The sequence below is a fragment of the Lynx rufus genome, unplaced genomic scaffold (genome assembly GCF_022079265.1).
Source record: "Lynx rufus isolate CCGP_SWC_20201006 ecotype Redwood Valley unplaced genomic scaffold, mLynRuf1.p SCAF_3, whole genome shotgun sequence".
In the NCBI taxonomy this organism is placed as follows: domain Eukaryota; kingdom Metazoa; phylum Chordata; class Mammalia; order Carnivora; family Felidae; genus Lynx; species Lynx rufus.
In genome coordinates this window covers 42,821,626-42,842,926 of record NW_025814845.1, presented here as the reverse complement: position 1 = coordinate 42,842,926, position 21,301 = coordinate 42,821,626, and the positions used below count along the sequence as shown (strand labels likewise).

The 21,301-nt window shown below is 38.4% G+C and overlaps 1 protein-coding gene and 1 pseudogene across 1 annotated transcript in view; both read right to left on the bottom strand.

Moving 5' to 3' along the window:
* POLR2B (RNA polymerase II subunit B) overlaps positions 1–21,301 on the bottom strand; it is a 42,068-nt gene that overhangs the window by 9,424 nt on the left and 11,343 nt on the right. Inside the window, exons 4-16 of the mRNA XM_047090853.1 lie at positions 20,047–20,159; positions 19,711–19,930; positions 19,367–19,525; positions 17,740–17,904; positions 14,582–14,778; positions 14,288–14,407; positions 13,326–13,512; positions 12,534–12,677; positions 12,165–12,304; positions 11,951–12,062; positions 9,684–9,838; positions 8,398–8,596; positions 7,909–8,077 (exon numbers count right to left, since the gene is read on the bottom strand). Coding sequence (XP_046946809.1) covers positions 7,909–8,077; positions 8,398–8,596; positions 9,684–9,838; positions 11,951–12,062; positions 12,165–12,304; positions 12,534–12,677; positions 13,326–13,512; positions 14,288–14,407; positions 14,582–14,778; positions 17,740–17,904; positions 19,367–19,525; positions 19,711–19,930; positions 20,047–20,159 — 2,080 coding nt within the window. The remainder of the gene's footprint in view (positions 1–7,908; positions 8,078–8,397; positions 8,597–9,683; positions 9,839–11,950; positions 12,063–12,164; positions 12,305–12,533; positions 12,678–13,325; positions 13,513–14,287; positions 14,408–14,581; positions 14,779–17,739; positions 17,905–19,366; positions 19,526–19,710; positions 19,931–20,046; positions 20,160–21,301) is intronic.
* On the bottom strand, positions 91–1,898 carry LOC124520179 (heterogeneous nuclear ribonucleoprotein A3-like; annotated as a pseudogene).

Here is a 21,301-nt window from a genome sequence, read left to right as displayed (position 1 = left end):
CATTTAAGTATCATATAGGAAACAAAGAAAAATTATTCCTTTTATTTTTTTTTGAAAAGTTAAAAATTCCTTAATTTTTTATTCCTGGTACCACTACCACAATTTATAGGGCAATACACCAGACGTAAAGAAAAAAAGAAAACAACAACAACAAAAAAGACAAAGCTACAACAGATAAAAGACCTCAGAAATGTACATCCAGGGATGCCTGGCTGGCTCAATCAGTAGAGCATGCGACTCTTGATCTCAGGGTCATGAGTTCGAGCCCCACAATGGGTGTAGAGATTACTTAAAAATAAAATCTTTAAAAACAGAAGGAGTCGGGGTGGGAATGTACATCTAATTGACACTACCCTGCATTAAGCAATAGCTGCACTTTTTACAAACTGTGGCTAGGACAGTCCTAAATAAGAAAAGTTTCCCATTTAAGCTGTAGTAACTTTTCTCACTCTGGATCATTGATCCTTCTGTGGCAGATTTTTACAGTTCCTCTAATGCATTTGGGACAAATATCTCAAAGTAACCCGTAGCTTTCCTGGTAACTCCTTGCTCTCTCTCCTGCTACGAACTGTAGCCCTTTTCTTCTGAGTTTTTTTTTTTTTTTTTTATAACTCTCTGCTACCACATCATTTACTTCCACCACTAGATCCATAACCACCACCACAGGGACTGCCCAAGCTTATTCCACTGAAACTGCCCTGTTTCGTGGGTCCATAATTTTACTTCTGTGGCCCACTGCTATTTCCAAAACCATTATAGTTCCCACCACCACATTTACCACCTCTGAAATTTCCTCTTTCATCATAACTATCAACACCACCACCACCACAACATCCACCTCCTTGGTTTCCATATCCTGGTCCACCAACACCAGAACCTCCTCCACGACTATAACCAGGACCACCGTCGTAGTTGTCATCCTCACCTCTTTTATAACTAACTCTGCTGCCATCATCTCCACCACCAGAACCTCTTCTTCCACCATGGCCAAAGTCACCACTAGCTCCAAAGTTTCCCCTACCACCTAAAAAGTTGCCAGATCCACCTCCACGACAACCTCTCTGCAACCCAGCAGACTGTATTTCTAGTTTAGAAAGGGCCTTTACCACTTCATAATTATGCCCATTAGTAGTGTAGTATTTCTGAACAATTTTATCAACTGTATCATGATCATCAAAAATTACAAAAGCAAATCCTTTTTTCCACTCCGCCCGTCTTCCATAACTTCTGTGGTTTCAATCTTGCCAATCTTACTTTTCAAAGTAGTCTCTCATGTTATTCTTCTGTATTTTCTTTAATACACCAAGCTTTACAGAATCCTCTGTAAAAACAGCTCTCTTTGATTCCACTACACACCCATCAACCTTGTGTGGTCAAGCACACATTGCTGCATCCACCTCTTCAACAAATAAGTCACAAAACCAAAACCCCTGGAACGTTTTGTTTCAGAGTCCCTCAAAACCATATAATCTGTAAGTGTGCCCCATTTTTTCAAAATGTTCTCTTAAACAATCATATGTAGTATCAAAGCTCAACCCACCAATAAAGTTTTCTCAACTGCTCCGGTTCCTGTGGATCATGCCCTTCCTCCCCCCGGTAGCGATGGCTAGAGTGGGGCTGGAGGCGATCAGGCAGGGGTTTTACCACCATTTTGAAACCAGACTTGCCTCTGCCAACTCAAGTTTGATATGGGACCGAAGGAAGCGATGAGGCTAGTCACTGACCCTTTCTTTTAAAGCAATTTTATGTAACCATATTTGCCACAAATGTTTTTCACGGCAGTACCTGTCAAAGTCTACTTCCCCTGGGATAGCAATAAATGAGGCAACTACTCTGAAGGCTTAATGAATAAAATAAGCAAAACCTGGGGCATCTGGGTGGCTCAGTCAGGCACCAGACTCTTGATTTCAGCTCAAATAATGCTCTCATAGTTCATGGCTTCAAGCCCCACGTTGGGCTCCAGGCTGACAGCACTCCTTAGAATCCTCTCTGTGCCCCTCCCCTGCTCATGCTTTTTCAAAATAAACTTTAAAAAAGGGGTAGTCATGGGCGCCTGGGTGTCTCATTCAGTTAAGCGTCTGTCTTCGGCTCAGGTCATGATCTCACGGTTTGTGGGTTCGAGCCCCGCATCAGGCTCTGTGCTGATAGCTCAGAGCCTGGAGCCTGCTTCAGATTCTGTGTCTCCCTCTCTCTCTCTGCTCCTCCCCTGCTTGCACTCTCTCTCAAAAATAAATAAACATTAAAAAATTAAAAAAAAAAAAAAGAGGTAGTCATTCTCAATGTACCCATCTTATAATTGGTGATTACACATACAAGTCACCTTATATTTATAAAGTGCATCCCTGGGAAGCCTGAGTAGCTCAGTCAGTTAAGCGTGAAACTTCGGCTAAGGTCATGATCTCTCCATTCGTGGGTTCAAGCCCTGTGTCAGGCTCTGTGCTGACAGCCCAGAGCCTAGAGCCTGCTTCAGATTCTATGTCTCCCTCTCTCTGCCCCTCCTCCACTTACACTCTCTCTCAAAAATAAACATTAAATTTATTTAATTTACAAAGTGCTTCCCTAAACCAAGTTTCACAATTTTCACAGCAACCCTGTGCCATAAATGAGGTACTACTATTCTCATCATTATCAGAAAGAACTATTTAAATGACTTATCCATGCTCCCAAAGTTAGTAAACAACAGACTCAAGTCCCAGCTCCTTGTCTCCTGATTTGCAGTTTGAACCTAGTACCATTCTGCTTTATACTATACTAACTATACTATACTATATATACTATATATACTAACTATATTATACTATACTATACTAACAAAAACGTGGGGCCACCTTCCACGCCACAATCTTATTCTTAGTTGCTGCTGCCCAAACTACTTTTGATGAGACTGTAAAGAAAATAACAAGTACTTAAAAAGACAAAAGTTTAAAACACCCTATGAACTAGTAGGACTGAAATCTAAGAAATGACTGCTGAATGTGGGTGGAGTTTCAATGAACATAATGCACATATATGTGAATCAGATTTTCCAAAAATTAAAATACATTCAACTCTAAAGCTATAGTTAACATATCTTGATTTAAATATTTCAAATGTGGAGTAAAAGACTATGACTACAGAATACAAAGCAACTAAATCTGGATAACTGAATGTTCTGGTTATCTGAATTCTGAATCAAATGTTTATATTTGCTTCCCTAAAACTAAATTCAACTTTCAAAAAGCAACCCACCCCTCATGAGAAGGCACACCATTCATTTACTCCTTTATGAATACAGCCAGGGGTGCAGTTTTAACAAGGAGGATGCAGCATAAGAGGTGGTGGTGCTACTGGTCTGGGTCTGGGACACTGAAGACACACTCCTCTCCTCCAAGTCTCTCATTCCCAGTAATTCCCAACCGAAGGCACAAACAGATTTAGAGAGAGATGCATGCAAAGGGCAGGCCCTCCTCCCTAATAACAACATTTGCCCCTTAAAAGCTCTGGCTTCTATGCCACAGAAAGCTTTCTGCTGGCTATCTTAAACACACCTGGCCCAAGGTAGCAGATTCTGGAGTTTTGTTTTTAACTTGAATCCATTCCTAACGCTTTGAAAAGTAAATTCAAAAGCTTAGATTTCAAACGTTTTTTGAAATATGAGATCGGGCATCACTGGGTCCACTTATATACATCACAGCCACAGCTGAAGCTACGGGCTAACCCCAGTGGACAGGCAAACCTTTAACTTACTTACTCACCAATCCTGCCTAATGCTGTAGGAATCTGAGGTTGCAAGCCCTGTTTAAAACATAAAGCCCTGGGGCACCTGGGTGGCTCAGTTGGTTAAGCATCTGACGTCGGCTAAGGTCATGATCTTGCGTTTTGTGAGTTCCAGCCCCGCGTTGGGCTCTGTGCTGACAGCTCAGAGCCTGGAGCCTGCTTCGGATTCTGTGTCTCCCTCTCTCTCTCTGCCCCTCCCCTGCTCATCTCTGTCTCTGTCTCAAAGATAAATAAAACATTAAAAAAAAAAATTTTTTTTAAGATAAAGCCCTGTTTAAAAGATTAACACTGGGGCCGCCAGGTGGCTCAGTTGCTTAAGCATCTAAGTTGATTTTGGCTCAGGTCACACAATTTCACGGTTTGTGAGATCCAGCCCCATGTTGGGCTTTGTACTGGTGGTGCAGAGCCTGCTTGTGATTCTCAATCTCCCTCTCTCTCTGCCCCCCCACCCCCACTCGTGCTCTGTCTTGCACTCTCTCAAAAATAAGTAAATTTTAGGGGCATCTGGGTGGCTGAGTCACTTGGGTGTCCAACTTCGGCTCAGATCATGATCTCATAATTTGTGAGTTCGAGCCCCAAATTGGGCTCTGTGCTGACAGCTCAGAGCCTAGAGCCTGCTTTGGATTCTGTGTCTCCCACTCTCTCTCTCTCTCAAAAATAAATAAACACTTAAACAAAAAAATAAAATTAAAAATAAAATTTTTTTAAAAGTTAACACTAAACACTTTGTGCTAAATATAACTTTGCTCTCTAAGGAAGAAGAATCATTCTAATAAGAAGGTATTTGTTCTTCTGAGAACCTTGACAGGTTTGTGTATTTAAATTTGGAGCAGGGGTGCCTGGGGGGCTCAGTCAGTTAAGTATCTGTTGATTTTGGCCGGCTAAGGTCATGATCTCACGGTTCGTGAGTTTGAGGTTCGTGAGTTTGAGCCCCGTGTCAGGCTCTGTGCTGACAGCTCAGAGCCTGGAGCCTGCTTCGGATTCTGTGTCTCCCTCTCTCTGCCCCTCCCCTGCGCATGCTCTGTCTTGTCTCTCTCTCTCAAAAATAATAAACATTTAAAAATATATAAATAAAAATAAAAAAATAAATTTGGAGCAGAAAAAGCTAAAATGTTCTGCTTGGGACGAAAGGAGTATGAAATTCTCCAAGGAAAGGGCAGTGTCAAGGAAGTTGACAGTGGATAAAACCCCATTAGCAGGCAAGGTCTTCAGAAAAGTCAAATAATCCTCCTGAAATTTACATGATTCCCCTATGAAATCTTTGTAGCACCCACATGGTCACCATCCTTTTGTGTGGATTCTTTGGGAGAACTGGAAGAATTCAAAGTCTCAAACATAATCAAGAAGCATAATATAAGGAAAATACATAAAGATGCAGGTTCCTGAAGGCAGAGGAGGGTTTGAAAACTGGAGAATTTGCAGAAATCTCAGGATCTTGGGAGATGTGATATGATCCTACTACAGAGGAAGCCAGTAGTAGGACATATATGACATCTGTGAAACATGAAATAGGCCAAGACTTCCTCAGCATGTCCTCATATTTTGGTGAGCCCACCTATGCTCCTTTCTTTTTCCAGATGATATAGTCTATGATTCTCAACTGTCTTGGTCCTTGTGAGACTTTCTGCCTCTGTAACAATCCCCGGATCACCCACATACACTGTATCAACTAGAGCCCAAGAGGCAGCTCCCTCCATCCTACAGCCTTTATCTATATGGGCAAGTTTGAGAGATCAGGCGAAATTTAGCTTTTAGAATAGATGTGATTAAGGCATGAAGCAATAACAGAATTGAAAGGCATGTAGTCCCGGGGCACCTGGGTGGCTCAGTCGGTTAGCCATCTGACTTCAGCTTAGGTCATGCTCTCGTGTTTCATGAGCTCAAGCCCTGCATCAGGCTCTGTGTTGACAGCTCAGAGCCTGGAGCCTGCTTTGGACTCTGTGTTTCTCTCTCTGCCCCTCCCCCGCTCATACTCTGTCTCTCTCTCAAAAATAAACATTAAAAGAAAACAAAAAAAAAAAAATGAAAGGCTTGTAGTCCCATGCCTTCACCACTTCATACCAGTACCAAAAGAACATTTCAACTCCAATCCCTTACCTATTTTTCTTCTCTAGCCATAAAGAAATCATCATGTAAATGCTGAAGAAAGCACAACACTACAAGCATACCCCAAAGATACGAGCATACTTGCAGACAACCTAACAGATTGTTTTCCTAGACAAGAGTAACCCCTTGTGGAAGACTTTGAAAATAAATCATTCTTACCTGTAAGAATTTGCTATCAAAATGCTAAACCCCTAGTATAGTTAATAATTTAAGGCCACTACTTGCAAAGCAAACTCCACTAAATAACGTTACCCACAGTTAAAGCCAAAACCCTGTTAATAATAAGGTAAGAAAACAATTATGCCAAAGAATTATGCTGTCTCCTTTAATATTCAACACTCTTCTGCCCTTTAGACTTCTCTGCACCATTTTGCCGGCTGTCCAGTCTCCTTAGGACGCTCCTCTTGCAGCGGCACCTGAGTAGCTCAACTCTTGATTTCAGCTCAGGTCATCATCTCACAGTTTATAGGATCGAGCCCCATGTCAGGCTCCATGCTCACAGACCAGAGCCTACTTGGGATTCTCTCTCTCCCTCTCTCTCTGCCCCTACCCTGTTCACATTCTCTCAAAATAAATTAATAAACTTCAAAACAAAAAATCTCCTGCTAACTCCTGATTCTCCTTAGCAGCAGCTACATCTCAAATCTCTTCTGATTCTTTTCCTGGTGCCTAAAGCTGTCTCTGACTTTATTTTCACTCTGAATTTCCCTTTAGCAATTTCATCATAATCTATAATTACCACTAATACATAAAAAACTTCACAGCTCCAGATCTGAGCTTCTTTCAAATCATATTTGCAACTCACTGTTGGAAAATCTTTTCTTACACGTTATAGCAGCAACTCAAAATCAACATGCTGAAAACTGAACTTACTATCTTACCTCTAAAACATCTTCTAATGGGCTTCCAACCTTATTAATAGTACTCCTCTCTTCTTTATCACCCAAGCCACGAACACCAACAATATGTCCAATAATATTTCCAAGTCCCATCAAGGGTATTCCATTAGGCATCTCATCTCCTACTCTTCTTCATTTCTTAAGGACCTTACCAATTCTCAGACCACTGCAAAAACCTCTAAATTATCTTCTTCCAATACCATATCTAATTGTAATCTGTATCAACTGCCAGAATGATATTCCTAAATTTTTTTTTTCTTTTTAAGTAAGCTCCATGCCCACGGTGGAGCCAATGTGGGGTCTGAACTCACAACCCTGAGATCAAGACCTGAGCTGAGATCAAGAATCAGATGCTTAACCGAGCCACCCAGGCACACCACCCCCAACCCTCAAAATAAATCCCAAATTGTATTACCTCCTTGTTCCAAAAGGCTGGATGGGTCTTCATTCTCAAAATTCAACCTGCTCTCTACACTATGAGACCAAAGTTCACTCCCATACATTTACACTTCAGTTATACTAAAGTGCCATGACTACTAACTGTTCCGTATCTCATACATTCATGCATCTAAGCCCTTCCTCAACCCACCTCTCAAATACCCTTTTGTCAAACTATACGCTAGTCTAAAATGCCACCTCCCCCATGAAACTGGCTCCAGATTTCCAACAGGTATCAATCATTTCCTTCACTCTGTGCTTTCAAAGGATTCTGTACCTCATCGTAACACTTTCCACATATCTATCTTTTATTATTTGTGTTCAAGTTTCCCACCACATTATAAATTTTGAGATAAAAGAGGTTGTGTCATAAGTTATTTTATTCACCCTCCCAAGCACTCAAAGTACTTAAGCATGACAGGGATCTTAAAAGGTAAAGAATAGTGGCGCCTAGGTGGCTCAGTAGGTTACACATCCTACTTCGGCTCAGGTCATGATCTCATACGACTCATAAGTCCCAGCCCACGTCAGGCTCTGTGCTGACCTCTTGGAGCCTGGAGCTTGCTTCAGATTCTGTGACTGACCCCCCCCTCTGCCCCTGACCCTCCCCCTTATGCACTTTCTCTCACTCTCTCTCAAAAATAAACATTAAAAAAAATTTTTTGATAAAAAAAATTTAAAAAAAACTGAAAAACAAAACTGAACATACCTGCTGGCAGCTCTCTAAATCGTAGATATTCCATAGACCGTGTAGTCACAAGTGGTTTTTGAGGATAATACAGAACATGGGCCAGTGTATCCATACGAACATGGAAGTTGGTGATATAAACTCCCATAGCCTGCTTACCCATAGCAGACTGGTATGTGTTTCTAGGGGACTAAAGGTAGAAATGAAAAGCAGAATCAATGAAAATTTAATGCTTCTAAAGCAACAGATTCAACAGGGTACTACACAAATCAGAAATATGGCTGGTAAAGGTCATGTTTTTTTCTGAAAGAGAAGTCATAACCATTTGGAATAATTATAGCTAACAGTGAAACAAACAAAAAAAAGCATATTAAATGCTGATTCCATATGAGTTCACAGCCTTTTCATCAACACACTTTTCTTTACAAAAAACTACACATTAATCTCTAAGTTGTATTCTTCTTCCCCCAATACCTCAAAAAACCAGAAGTTAAAAAAACTGCTACCAACCTGGTTATGATCAGGAAAGGGAATAATAGATGCACAGACACCAAGAATCATCGATGGATGAATCTCGCAGTGTGTATATGTGGAACAATAAGCTACTTCTTTCTCCTGTAAATCATCTGGAGTCATTGCAAGCATCACTGTTTCTTCTTCCAGAGTATCAATATATTCTACTACCCCACTGGCCACAAGATCCTGCCAACTAAAAAAGAGGAATTCACTTTGGAGTGCCTGGTTGGCTCAGTCGGTTGAGTGTCCAACTCAATTTCACCTCAGGTCATGATCCCAGAGTCATGGGATCAAACCCCGCATCTGGCTCTGTGCTAAGTGTGGAGCCTGCTTAGGATTCATTCTCTCTCTCCCTTTGCCCCTCTACCCTGCTCGCACTCTCTCTAAAAAAATAAAAATAAAATAAACTTTAAAAGAAAAAGAAGTATTCACTTTATTTCCTTATCTACTGAAGTATTTTAACTAAGCTTCCTGCTTAATAAAGAGCATTCCTATATCAGGGCACCTAGGTGGTGGCTCAGTTACTTAAGCATCCAACTTTGGCCCAAGTCATGATCTCACAGTTTGAGTTGGAGCCCCACAGTGGGCTCTCTACTACCAGCACAGAGCCAGCTTCAGATCCTCTGTTCCTCGCGCCCCTCCCCCCCCCGCCCTGCTCTAAAATATAAACAAACAAAAAAAGGGTATTCTTTTATCTACATGTACGGATACAGAAAGAGTTCCAAAATAGGTATATTACTGTTAATAGTGAAAAAAAGCAAGTTACTATAAACAACACACACAAAGTATGATCCTATATCACTATTAGTTTGTCTTGGTTTGTTCTAATACATGGGTGTATGGGTATGGGTTACTTTTTAAGAGGAAAGTATGGATTAGGGGCTTTTATCTATTTTTATTATACACATTGACTTTTTTTACAATAAAAAATATACATTCAAATATTTTTAAAAATAAATTTTAAAGCAGATTCATCTTTTTATTAAATTTATTTGCTATCATATTATTCCTATTACATGCTATACAATTTCTATTATGTAAGTTATTTATCAGACTTCAACATGTCACAAAGACTTTAATGCTTTAACAAAACGCTACAAGTTCTTTACTTGATAATAAAAATTGAGAAAAACAAACGTGACTGTACAAAGTGCCTTTCTGGGGCAACGAAATATTCTGGAATTAGTGGTGATAGTTGCACAATCAGGAATATACTAAAAACCACTGAACTATATGGCATACGAATTATATCTCAATTTTTTCCTCATGCATGTTCTTACCTGTAGTTGTTATATTCTCTCTCTTTCAATTGATCAATATGTCTCTTCTTTAGAAGTAGTTTTTGTTTTTCTACAATCAGAAGTGGCCTACAAATACGTCCTGCATCGGTATAGATCCGAATCTCCCGCTCTCGAATATCTCTGATCATAGAAACCTATATGTAAAAAGACAAAACAGTCTCATGAGCTTTTTCTCTGTATCATTAAGACTTAGCTAAAAATATAATAAAGTTCCTAGTAAATTTCTGGAGCAAACGATAATCAAATAAAATGGACAAATCTTTTTTTTTTTTTTTTTTTAATGGACAAATCTTGCAGCAGCTGGGTGGCTCAGTCGATTAAGTATCTAACTCCTAATTTTGGCTCAAGTCACGATCTCATGGTTCCTGAGTTCCAGCCCCACATCGGGCTCTGCGCTGTCAGCACTAAGCCTGCTTGGGATCCTCTCTCCCCTTCTCTCTACTCCTCACCTGCTTGCATGCATGTGCATGCTCTCTCAAAATAAATAAACCTTTTTAAAAAATGGACAAATCTTAGTTTATCATTGTTCGATATACTAAAAACCTAAGTATAATTTAAAACTTTATAAAGAATAATTATTTAACCTTGGTAATTATAAAGCTGAATATCTGGCAATACTGTCATGCAAGATAAAGCAAAATGAAGAAAATATATTTGTGTCATCACAAACACTAGAGACAGCAATTTATTTTGTCCCTGATAATTACACAGACTTCACTCTGCAACCTTTCAGTAACCAGCCATTATCATTTTGCATCTATCATACTTTCTCGGAAACAAGCCCACCTTCTGACACTGACCTAATCAGACAAATGGCTTATAATTTACCTGTCCGATACAGCAGACATTAGCCACATGTCATTATTAAGCCCTTGAAATATGGCCATTCTGAACTGAGAGACGCTGCAGTGTACAACGTGTATAAATTACACAGTGGATTTCAAAGAGTACCACATAAACAAAGCAGAAACAGACCCATAAACACAGAAAACAAACTAGTGGTTACCAGACAGGAAGGAGTTGGGAGAATGGGCAAAAAAGGGTAAAGGGGAGTAGTAGGAAGTACAAGCTTCCAGTTATAGAATGAACAGATAATAAGTGGTACAGTGCAGAGAACATAGTCAATAGCATTATAATAACGTGTATTGCTATTATACATGACAGATGGTAGCTACATTTCTGGTGAGCACAGCATAATGTATAGAACTGTCAAATCAATATGTTATACACCTGAAACTAATGCAATACTGTACATCAACTACCCTTCAATAAAAAAAAAATACCACATAAAAATAAAAGGATACAAAATTTCTCATAACTACTAATTAGATGTTGAAATTATAGTACTTTGGATAGAACAGGTCAAATAAGATATATTATTAAAATTATTTTCATTTTCTAATTTTTTAACATGGCTACTACATCCATGGGTAGCTCACATGATATTTCTACTGGGCAGCACTAGAAAATATATTCCCAGAAAACATACTTTATTTTTTTTAACGTCTACTTATTTTTGAGAGACAGTGTGCAGTGGGGGAGGGACAGAAAGAGGGGGACAAAGGATCCAAGGCAGGCTCTATGCTGACAGCAGCATGTCCAATGTAGGGCTCGAACTCATGAACCATGAGACCATGACCTGGGCAGAAGTTGGATGCTTAACCGACTGAGCCACCCAGGAGCCCCTATTCCCAGAAATTATAAAAGATATTTTAGGCAGGGCACTTTCTGGCTCAGTCAGTAGAACATGCGACTCTCGATTTTGACTCAGGTCATGATCTCAAGCCTCTCATTGGGCTCCACACTGCTTAAGATTCTCTCACTCCCTGTCTCCGCCCCTCCCCACCTGCCCCTCTCCAAAAAATAAAAATTGGGGGGAAATTCTCAATAAAGAACATAGTTATGCGGTACCTGGGTGGCTCAGTCAGTTAAGCATACGACTCTTGATTTCAGCTTGGGTCATGGTTTCACAGTCCGTGGGTTTGAGCCCCATGTCAGGCTCTGTGCTGACAGGGTGGGACCTGTTTGGGATTCTCTCTCCCTCTCTCTCTGCCCCTCCACCACTCACACTGTCTCTCTCTCTCTCAAAATAAACTTTAAAAAAGAATCACCTAGACTTCTGACAATGTACTCTATAATTCAAGAGAAAGCAGTTAAAGAAATGCCAATGTAAAGAAAATTGTCACTAGTCTTATGCCTTGTTTAGAAATCCTGTAGAATCATCTACTCTTAATTAAAAGGCTCACTTCAGACACAATGATGTCCATCTGTCGCCGCAACTTCCTCAGGGTGTTCATAAGTTGTTCAGGATCTTTATGTATTCCAACCCAGCAGCCATTAACAAAAATCTTGGTTGCACTAAAATGTGAAACCAAAAGCATTTTGCAGTTAGTAACTCTATACTAAGCAATAATCAAAGATTAACAATAGTTTCAAAGAAGAAATCATGTCTATACACACTCAGCAATAGCTGCAGGAGATATTTCTTCTAAATTTTCCATACTCCATTCTTCTAAAAATTCAAGAATTGGAGAAGGCTGAGATCCAACTGAAATATAAGCCATCAGGGCTAAATTCTTCACAAGTCCTACAGCATGGCCCTACGAATAAACAAAGTATTATTCATATGGATTTAACATACCTATCAAAATTCCTTTCCATAAACATTTTTCCTTCAATTTGATTTCAGGATTTACTCTAAGAACAAAATCATAAATAAAACATTAATTCTAAAACCGCACAACAAATTACTTACTTCTAAAAGTAATTATATACCCTACATAATTATCAGTAGACTTTTTGTCCTGAACGTAAATTCTAATGTATTACCTCTGGGGTCTCAGCAGGACACACCATTCCCCACAATGTATTATGCAATTGTCTTGGTTTTGCTAGCTTGCCATCTCTACCAATAGGAGAATTTAAACGACGCAGGTGAGAAAGAGTAGATGCAAATGTCAGGCGGTTTAACACCTAGAAAACAATATCAAATCTTTGTAGTTTGGGCATTTCTGTTAACTCATGCTACCGCATTTTTAGCAAATACTAGAATGAGGCAAAGTCACATTTTAACCTATAATCAACTGACTCTCGAACTCTCCCTATCCCTCCATTCTCCATCCCTTCCCTAGATAATATCATTCATCCCATAACTTAAGTGCCCCTCATAGCAGGGATGGCATATATGTGATATACAGTTCTAACATATCCATATAAATGTTTTATATATGATCACCTCCAACCACTAGGATATTAGTCCCACAAGAGTTACTGTCCCTAACCCCCCACTGTTCACAGGTCAACACGGTACTGTACTTTGTACTTTAGTTAACTTCTAATATGGAGCTTTTAAGATATAAAAATTTCACTAACATGGACCATCTTATGTCTTAGCAGGTACACTAATTTATTAACTACCTTGCTGCAAGCCAAAACTTTAATCTCTTAAATAATGCTAACAGCTAATTTAAGGAAAATTTCATTTTCATAATTCAATATCCCCCAGTGCTTTTACATCTAAGAAAAAAAAAAAGTAAAATAATTTACATTTAATGAATGAAGGGATCTATTAGTCTCACAACATTTTCCTATCAAACCTGTAGTTACAGTCGATGTCCTTACCTGAGATACTCCAGCTCTGGCTTGATGAGCTTTCTTTTGGTCACCCCAGTTTCCAGTAGCTAACGAATATTTTAGGCCATCAGATATAATCCTTGTTTTAATTGCCAACTCCAAGTTAAAATCCTTTCCTCGATCAATAAACTTCTGTGCATAGATCCGCACCTCTTTAAGCAAATTCTTAAACATACTGCCAAATAAAATGGTATTTTAAATATGTAAAGGTCAACAACATGCATTCTCAATATGGACAATTTTGCCCACAGGGGGTGAAAAGTAGTTCGGGTAGGGGGAGGGAAGCGTTCCTACTTTTTATGTAAAAAGCACTAATGTACTCACAGTACATAAACACACATGAGGTGAGCAACTAGGGAAAAATGTCAGAGACTCCTTAGTAGGGTGAAACAGTAGGCTGACAAATCACTATTCTACAACACACTAAATAATAGAACATGAAGAAAGAAATAGTGCTAATATTATCTTTTTTATATTGTTTACAGATTTTGCTTTTAAAAATAACTTTTCTGAATATAAAAGTGTTATATGTTCATTACAGGAAGTATAGAAAATACAAAAACATAGGAAGAACAAAATAAAAATCATATTACATCAATACTGTGAGACAACAGCTGCTAATATTTTGACAGATTTCCCTCCAGCTTTTGGGTTTTTATAAAACGCAAAAGCAGGACTAATAAAAATTCCAATATCATCAGTACTTAGCAAATGACTTATAAAGCTACCAGAGAAATAAAGAAAATGTATACAAGTAATAACCTGCCCTTACAAACCTGAAATTCACAGACACGAAGTAGAACAAAATCTGGGCAAGTGACAAACAGAATGTAGCCAACTTCATATATACCCAATATAGATGCCAAGACAGTTTAGGACTTCCACTAGTGCAATGACAAATCTAAAGTGAAATCTCTCTATTTGTAACTGTTATCATTCTCATTCCTTACCCTCTGAATAAGAATGCAAGTAGTGGTCCAGCAAGATCCAATCTTTTGTTTCCATAGTGATCCCTGTCATCTAATTCTCTTCTACCCAAAGCTGCTAAAAGCAACCGATGAACCATGTACCTTTAAAAAAAAGAAAAGAAAAAGAAAACATATGGTTTTTGGCTTTTTAAAAAATTTAAAAACACCATTCTGGCATTTTTTTAATGCTCTTTGAGCCACCTAGGCACCCCTTTGATATTTTTAACTTCAACAAAAACTATCTTGGCAAAAAACTTAAAACGGTATTTAACGTACCCCAAGAAATAAGCTTTTTTGGTCTCACAAAAATCACTGACACCGACATGAGGGAGCATTTCTTTTTGTAAGACTTCTTTTGCATATTTAATTCTTTTCTCTTTGGTGACACCAGGCTTTGCCCCTCTTGAGCCAATGAAATTCAGTGCAACATTCTGTTCTTGGATGACAAAAGCTTCATCAAGAGAAGGTTTCACCTATCAGACAATTCAAATAAGAGTCATTTTCACCTTAAGTCAACTATAACTTTACTTTGTAACATGTTAAATATCCCTATGTACTAACAGAATATGCAAATATTTTTTGAAAAACCAAGGAATCACAAAATCTTGTAAGTTGAATACACTTTTAAGATCTAGAGATCTCTTGACAAAATCTCATCAACACAGGCAACTCTACTTCCTTAAAAAATATAAATAATTCCATTATAAAAAGAGTACTGTGTTTTTGGTTTTTACATTTTAACAAATGGCAAAACAAAAATTCCTTCTAAACACCTTATACCAAATTAGAGAACTTTTAATAGTCAAAATTAAAATTTACTAAATTACAAATGCATAAAAGTGCCAGGCTATTTTCAGCCTTGGTTTAAGAGGTTATTAACCTATAAATAAAACCACTCAGTTTTTTTTTTGTAAAGGAGAATATTTTATAAAGACCTACATTTCATACCTGCGATTAAGTAAACCGTGGCCTCTGAGCAGCCATGTAATCAGTTTGCTCATCTACAAAGTGGCTAGATAAAATAATCTCTAGGTTTCACTCTAGTTCTAACATTCTAAAATTCCAATTTTACACAATAATGAGCATGAGGAATGAAGGGTAACACTAACTCTGGCCACTGTAAATACCCTTTAATCCTATCACATATACTGAAATGCCTTTCCTGCCTTTGACTTCCTATGTCTATTTAACACTGATCCTCAAGTTTAAACATCCAAATTCCAATCATGGAACCAAAGATCAGAAAAAGGTAACATAAAGCAGTCAGCGTATGGTAAATGAAAGTGATCTTTTTAAATTGTCATTCTTGTTCTGAAATTGTTAAGGTTAATCTGGATTTGGGGTGCCTGGGTGGCTGAGTCGGTTAAGTGACCGACTTCAGCTGGGGTCATGATCTCACAGTTCCTGGGTTCGAGCCCCGAATCAGGCTCTGTGCTGACAGCTCGGAGCCTGGAGCCTGCTTTGGATTCTGTCTGTCTGTCTGTCTGTCTGTCTCTCTCTCTCTCTCTCTCTGACCCTCCCCCACTCATGCTCTGTCTCTCTTTCCTTCAAAAATAAACATTAAAGGGGCGCCTGGGTGGCGCAGTCGGTTAAGCGTCCGACTTCAGCCAGGTCACGATCTCGCGGCCCGTGAGTTCGAGCCCCGCGTCGGGCTCTGGGCTGATGGCTCAGAGCCTGGAGCCTGTTTCTGATTCTGTGTCTCCCTCTCTCTCTGCCCCTCCCCCGTTCATGCTCTGTCTCTCTCTGTCCCAAAAATAAATAAACGTTGAAAAAAAAAATTTAAAAAAAAAAAAAAAAACATTAAAAAAAAAAAGGTTAATCTGGATTTGGAAAAGGAGTAACAATCATTTTCAGAATAAAGAATTAAAGCACTTTTGCACAGTAAATGCTAGACTCACAGACTGTAAAAATTGGCCTAAGCTTCAAAAGAGCTAAAGGAACAAAGAGTAATTTTCAAAAAAAAAAAAAAAATTATATATATATATATATATATATATATATATATATATATATCTCAATCAGCTGTTTCACTTTACTAAGAAAATTCTAGTTTGAATACAGTCTGAATCACTTGGGATGCCTTTTGGATAAAATCATGTATTTTTCTTTTATACTTTATACTAGTATGACTACTGATAAAAGCTTAAAGTAAAATCTAGCCAGAATCCATTTTTCTCATGAAACTGCATCGATGTTCTAAAAACTAATATGTACTCACTCCACCATCTCATTATGTGACCAACATTTATGTAGCCTCCATTTAACCTTTTTTCTCTATAGTCTTAAAGACTCCGGACAATTCAGGACAACTTTAAGTATATCAACTACTACTGAAACAAGAATCATCAATGAAAAACAATGACAAGGAAATGGTTCTTTATCTAGACTCAAAGAATCTTCCAACAAATTTAGTAACTTTACAGTAGAGGAACCTAAGACACCACTGTAGAGTTTATAAATAACAGGACAAAATTCCATCACAAAACTCCTGATGCAATGCCCTGGGAAGCACACAATATTACTTCTATTATTTTTCCTGCCAAAAAAGCATGAATTGAATCTAATCATGAGGAAATACCAGAAAAGCCCAAATGGAGGGAAATTCTACAAAATAACTGGCCTATCCTCCTCCCCCAAAATTTCAATATTATGGAACACTGAAGAAAAAGACAAGGAAAGATTTAAAGAGACTTAAAGACACTTAAAAATGACATGCAATGCACCATCCTGGGCTGGATTCTGAACCGGGGGGGAAGCATTAAGGACGTTATCAGGACAAGTGGCAAAAACCTGAATAAGATCTATGGCTTAACAGTACTGTACCTAAGTTAAAGGATCTGATTTTGGTGAATGTATTATGAATATGTAATTAATGTCCTGGTTCTTAGGAAATACACACTGAAGTATTTCGGAGTAAAGGGAAATGATGCCCAAAACTTACTCTCAAATGGTCCAGAAAAAAAATAATGTGTTTATATAGAGAATGCTAAAACAAATGTAGCAAAGGTCACAATGTAGCAAAGGTAAACTAGTGAATCTGGATGAAGAATATACAAGAGTTGTAATTTTTCTATAAATCTGAAATTATTTCAAAATAAAAAGTTTTAAAAAAGAAGTTGTATCAACTATTCACTTTCCTTCTTTAAATTGCACCAAGCTGGTATGCTTTTTGATGTTCCTTACTATGGTTTCCTCTTGCTGCTGTCAGTGAACTTTTGGCTGCCTCTAGTTGGCTGCCTCTAGTTCTTATGACTATTTTACACAGAATTGTCAAGAAAGACAGGCTGAAGGCTTTTACTAAATAGTAAATGGCATGGGATTTCTGACAGCTAAATTACTCTTCAGAGCAGCTTTCTACTGTTTTAAGATTAGCAACAGTCAGTAACTTCAAACCTCTTAGAAAACACTACAAAGACATTTTGCTTTCACATTACCATTTCCATCATCTCTGGATCTTCAAAATCATAAATAATATGCTCTAAAATATCTCTGTCAGACACAAAACCTAATGCTCTGAACACAATAATGATGGGAACTTCCTGCTTGATGTACGGTAGCGTTGCCACAATGCGCTGACCAATAGCACTCTTTTTTGCACCCTGAAAAAATAAAAATCATTAGAGTATCATACAAAGAGATCACAGCCATATAAAAACACCATGAGAACCACTCATATACATGTTCATTGCATGTATTTCAAAAGACGCATACCTCTCATACTCTAAGGAACATCCCATGGATGCTTTCCAAAACCACTGGAACAGGTTTACTAATTTTATGAACAGGTTGATCATTTAGAACTGAGAGAACTTCCATCCTCTACTATCTGCCTGGCAAAATTCTCTCAGAATTACCCAATACTGTATTTGGAAATTACATCAGGATACAAAAGAATATGAACACTGATCCCACACCCTCTCCCCCCATAGAAAACAAAAACAAAAACAAACTAAAAAAAACACACAAAACTCTCTGAAAGAAAGATATGAGGGCTAAAGGGAAAAAAAAAAAACACAGAGAGACAAACATGGGGGAAAAACACAGCAGAGAATGAAAAATTCAGAGGTGATCTGTATCTCACTTGAATATTTCAAAATTAACAAATAGCTTCTTTCACACAAGTTTCTTTTTTCCAATTTATCTTTAATTCTACACACATACAAAAAATTACTAACCTACAATGACATACCATCAACTGACCTCTCCATTTTATATTTTTTCTTCAATATTAAGCTCTCTCTTCTCTTGGCCTCATAACCCTACATTATCATGGTCCTTCTAATAACAATTTCTGTCATCTCTCTCCTCCTACTTTAGGCCTCCTTCCTTAACTCCCATCTTATGGCTGTTCAGTAACAATTCACAAATGATTTCCAGGAGCACCTGGGTGGCTCGGTCAGTTAAGCATCCGACTCTTGGTTTTGGCTCAGGTCATGGTCTCTCAGTTCATGGATTTGAGCCAAGAATTGGGCTCACTGCTGACAGCACGGAGCCCACTGGGATTCTTGCTCTCCCTCTCTCTCTCTGCCCCTCCCCCTTCCCTCCCTGCCTCCCTCTCTCTCAATAAACTTTAAAATAAATGACATGCAAATCTTCATCTTGCCCTTTTTCCTGTACCCTCAGCCCTCATATCTCCAAATGCCATTTGGTTCTACTTACATATCCGTGAGATGATAAATGTTGCTATTGGAGGAATTTGCCACACAGCAATAAGTAAATAATACAATACTTACCACATAACACTGACAATATAGTCAGAAAAGCTCTAAGAATGCAGCCTGATAAACCGTAAGTCTAAACAGGGGGTGCCTGGGTTGCTCAGTTGGTTAAGCATCCGACTCTTGATCTCGACTCAGGTCATGATCTCACAGTTCATGAGATCAAGTCCTGTATCAGGCTCTGTGCTGACAGCATGGAAGCTGCTTGGTATTCTCCCCCTCTCTCTCTCTCTCTCTGCCCCTCTTCTCTTCATGCTCTCTCTCAAAATAAACAAACTTAAAAAAAATTATAAGACAAGACAAAAAGAAGTAAACCCAAACAATATCATATTCCAGTCCATACCTGTCCTCCTCTCGCCAGCATGCTAACCCAAATAGTACTGGTGGGTCGGGAAGAATTCTCCAGACATGATCTACACTCTCCTGTGTAGGCATATTTAGAATCCTTTTTGGCAAACACATAGACTGTGTTTGTTGCCATTTTTTCTTGAGCAATCAGAACCTTTGTGGACAATAAAAAAGTTACACCATAAAACCCACAGGTCCTTGAAGTAGAAAGAAGAATAAAAAATCTGCATCTTAAACTTCCAGGTTATTCTGTATACAAGCTTACTTTTTAATTTCAACTTTCATAATTTAAATCTTTATTATGATTTTATAATTTTCTTTAAATAATGCTTACTATACCTTTTCTGACCCATTAATAATGAAATATCCACCTGGATCCAAGGGGCATTCATTTAACTCACAAAGATCACGATCTGTTAAACCATTCAACAGGCAGTAAGTTGAACGCAACATAATTGGAATTTTTCCTATAAAAGTTTTCTGATGCTGAGTTTGAAGTTGTTCTTCACCTTCTTTAATGACAGTTTTGGTTATGTCAACATAAAGGGGAGCAGAATACCTTTAAAAACAAAAGTAGATCACAAGTAACAGTAAGATGTTTACTAAATCTCTCAACTGGTTAAAATTACATTTTCTGAATGGTATTTCAATATCAGCTACTGGAAAAATTCTTACGTGAGATTTCTTAATCTGGCCTCGTTTGGCATCATTGGTGAAGGAGCACCATCTCTTTCCCAATGGGTAGGCTTGGAGAGGTAAATTTGTTCAAACTTCAGCAAATATCTTGGCTAAAATGAAACCAAAAAACATGAAGAAGGGTAATTTTTGTCCATTAAAGTTTTAATGATTCCAATTTAATCAACACTAACATTTTGAGTAGAAACAGCTCTAGGAACTGCTAAAATTAACCCACTTTACTGATATGAGGACTCTCCAAAGCCAACATCCACATTCCATAGATGTCAAGTTTTATACTTAATTGTTTTCTTAAGGCAAAAGACAAAGCAACTTAAAATATCCCAAGTAAATAAAGACTATGCACATATCTCGTGTGCTCTGTGTTTACATCAAACAGTTGAAGGATTTGTGTTAATGATCTATGTAGTTTCATGTGCACTCTCCTTGGTTAAGGTCAGAAGTACAAAGTTACCAAAAAACAAAAAACAAAAAGATATTCAGACAATTAGGACCATGCTAATCTAATCGACAGAACACACACACACACACACACACACACACACACACACACACACACACAAGCCTAACTTCAATTAAATATACAAAAAATTCTAATTATTCTTTATTTGAGAGAGCATGAGCAGGGGAGAGGCAGAGAAACAGGGAGAGAGAGAATCCCAAGCAGGCTCCGCAATGTTGGAGCAGAGCCCAAGGCGGAGCTCAAACCCACAAACCGTGAGCTCATGACCTGAGAAAAAATCAAGAGTTGGATGCTTAACCGACTGAGCCATCCAGGTGTCCCCCTACTTACTCTATAAAAAGGACTGACAACTTCCAGGCACCTCGGTGGCTTAGTTGGTTAAGGGTCTGACTTCAGCTCAAGTCATGATTTCATGGTTCATGAGTTCGAGCCCTACATCAGGCTCTACGCTGACAGTGTGCAGCCTGCTTCACATTCTCTCTTCCTCTCTCTCTGCCCCTCCCCTGCTCACACACACTCTCTCTCTCTCAAAAATAAATAAGCAAATATTTTTTTTTAAAAAAGCGGGGGCGGGGGGGGGACTGAGAACTTCCAACCCTGTGGAAAAAAAAAAAACTTTCCAATTAATATCTATTTGCTCCCCCAATAAAACAAGATCCATAAGAACTTTCCAGAGATACACCAATAGTGTGGATTTCTCTCCAAACCAAATCTCAGAAAGGTAGACAGTGGGACTAAGCAGACCATTAACGGTAAATTATTAACACCCAA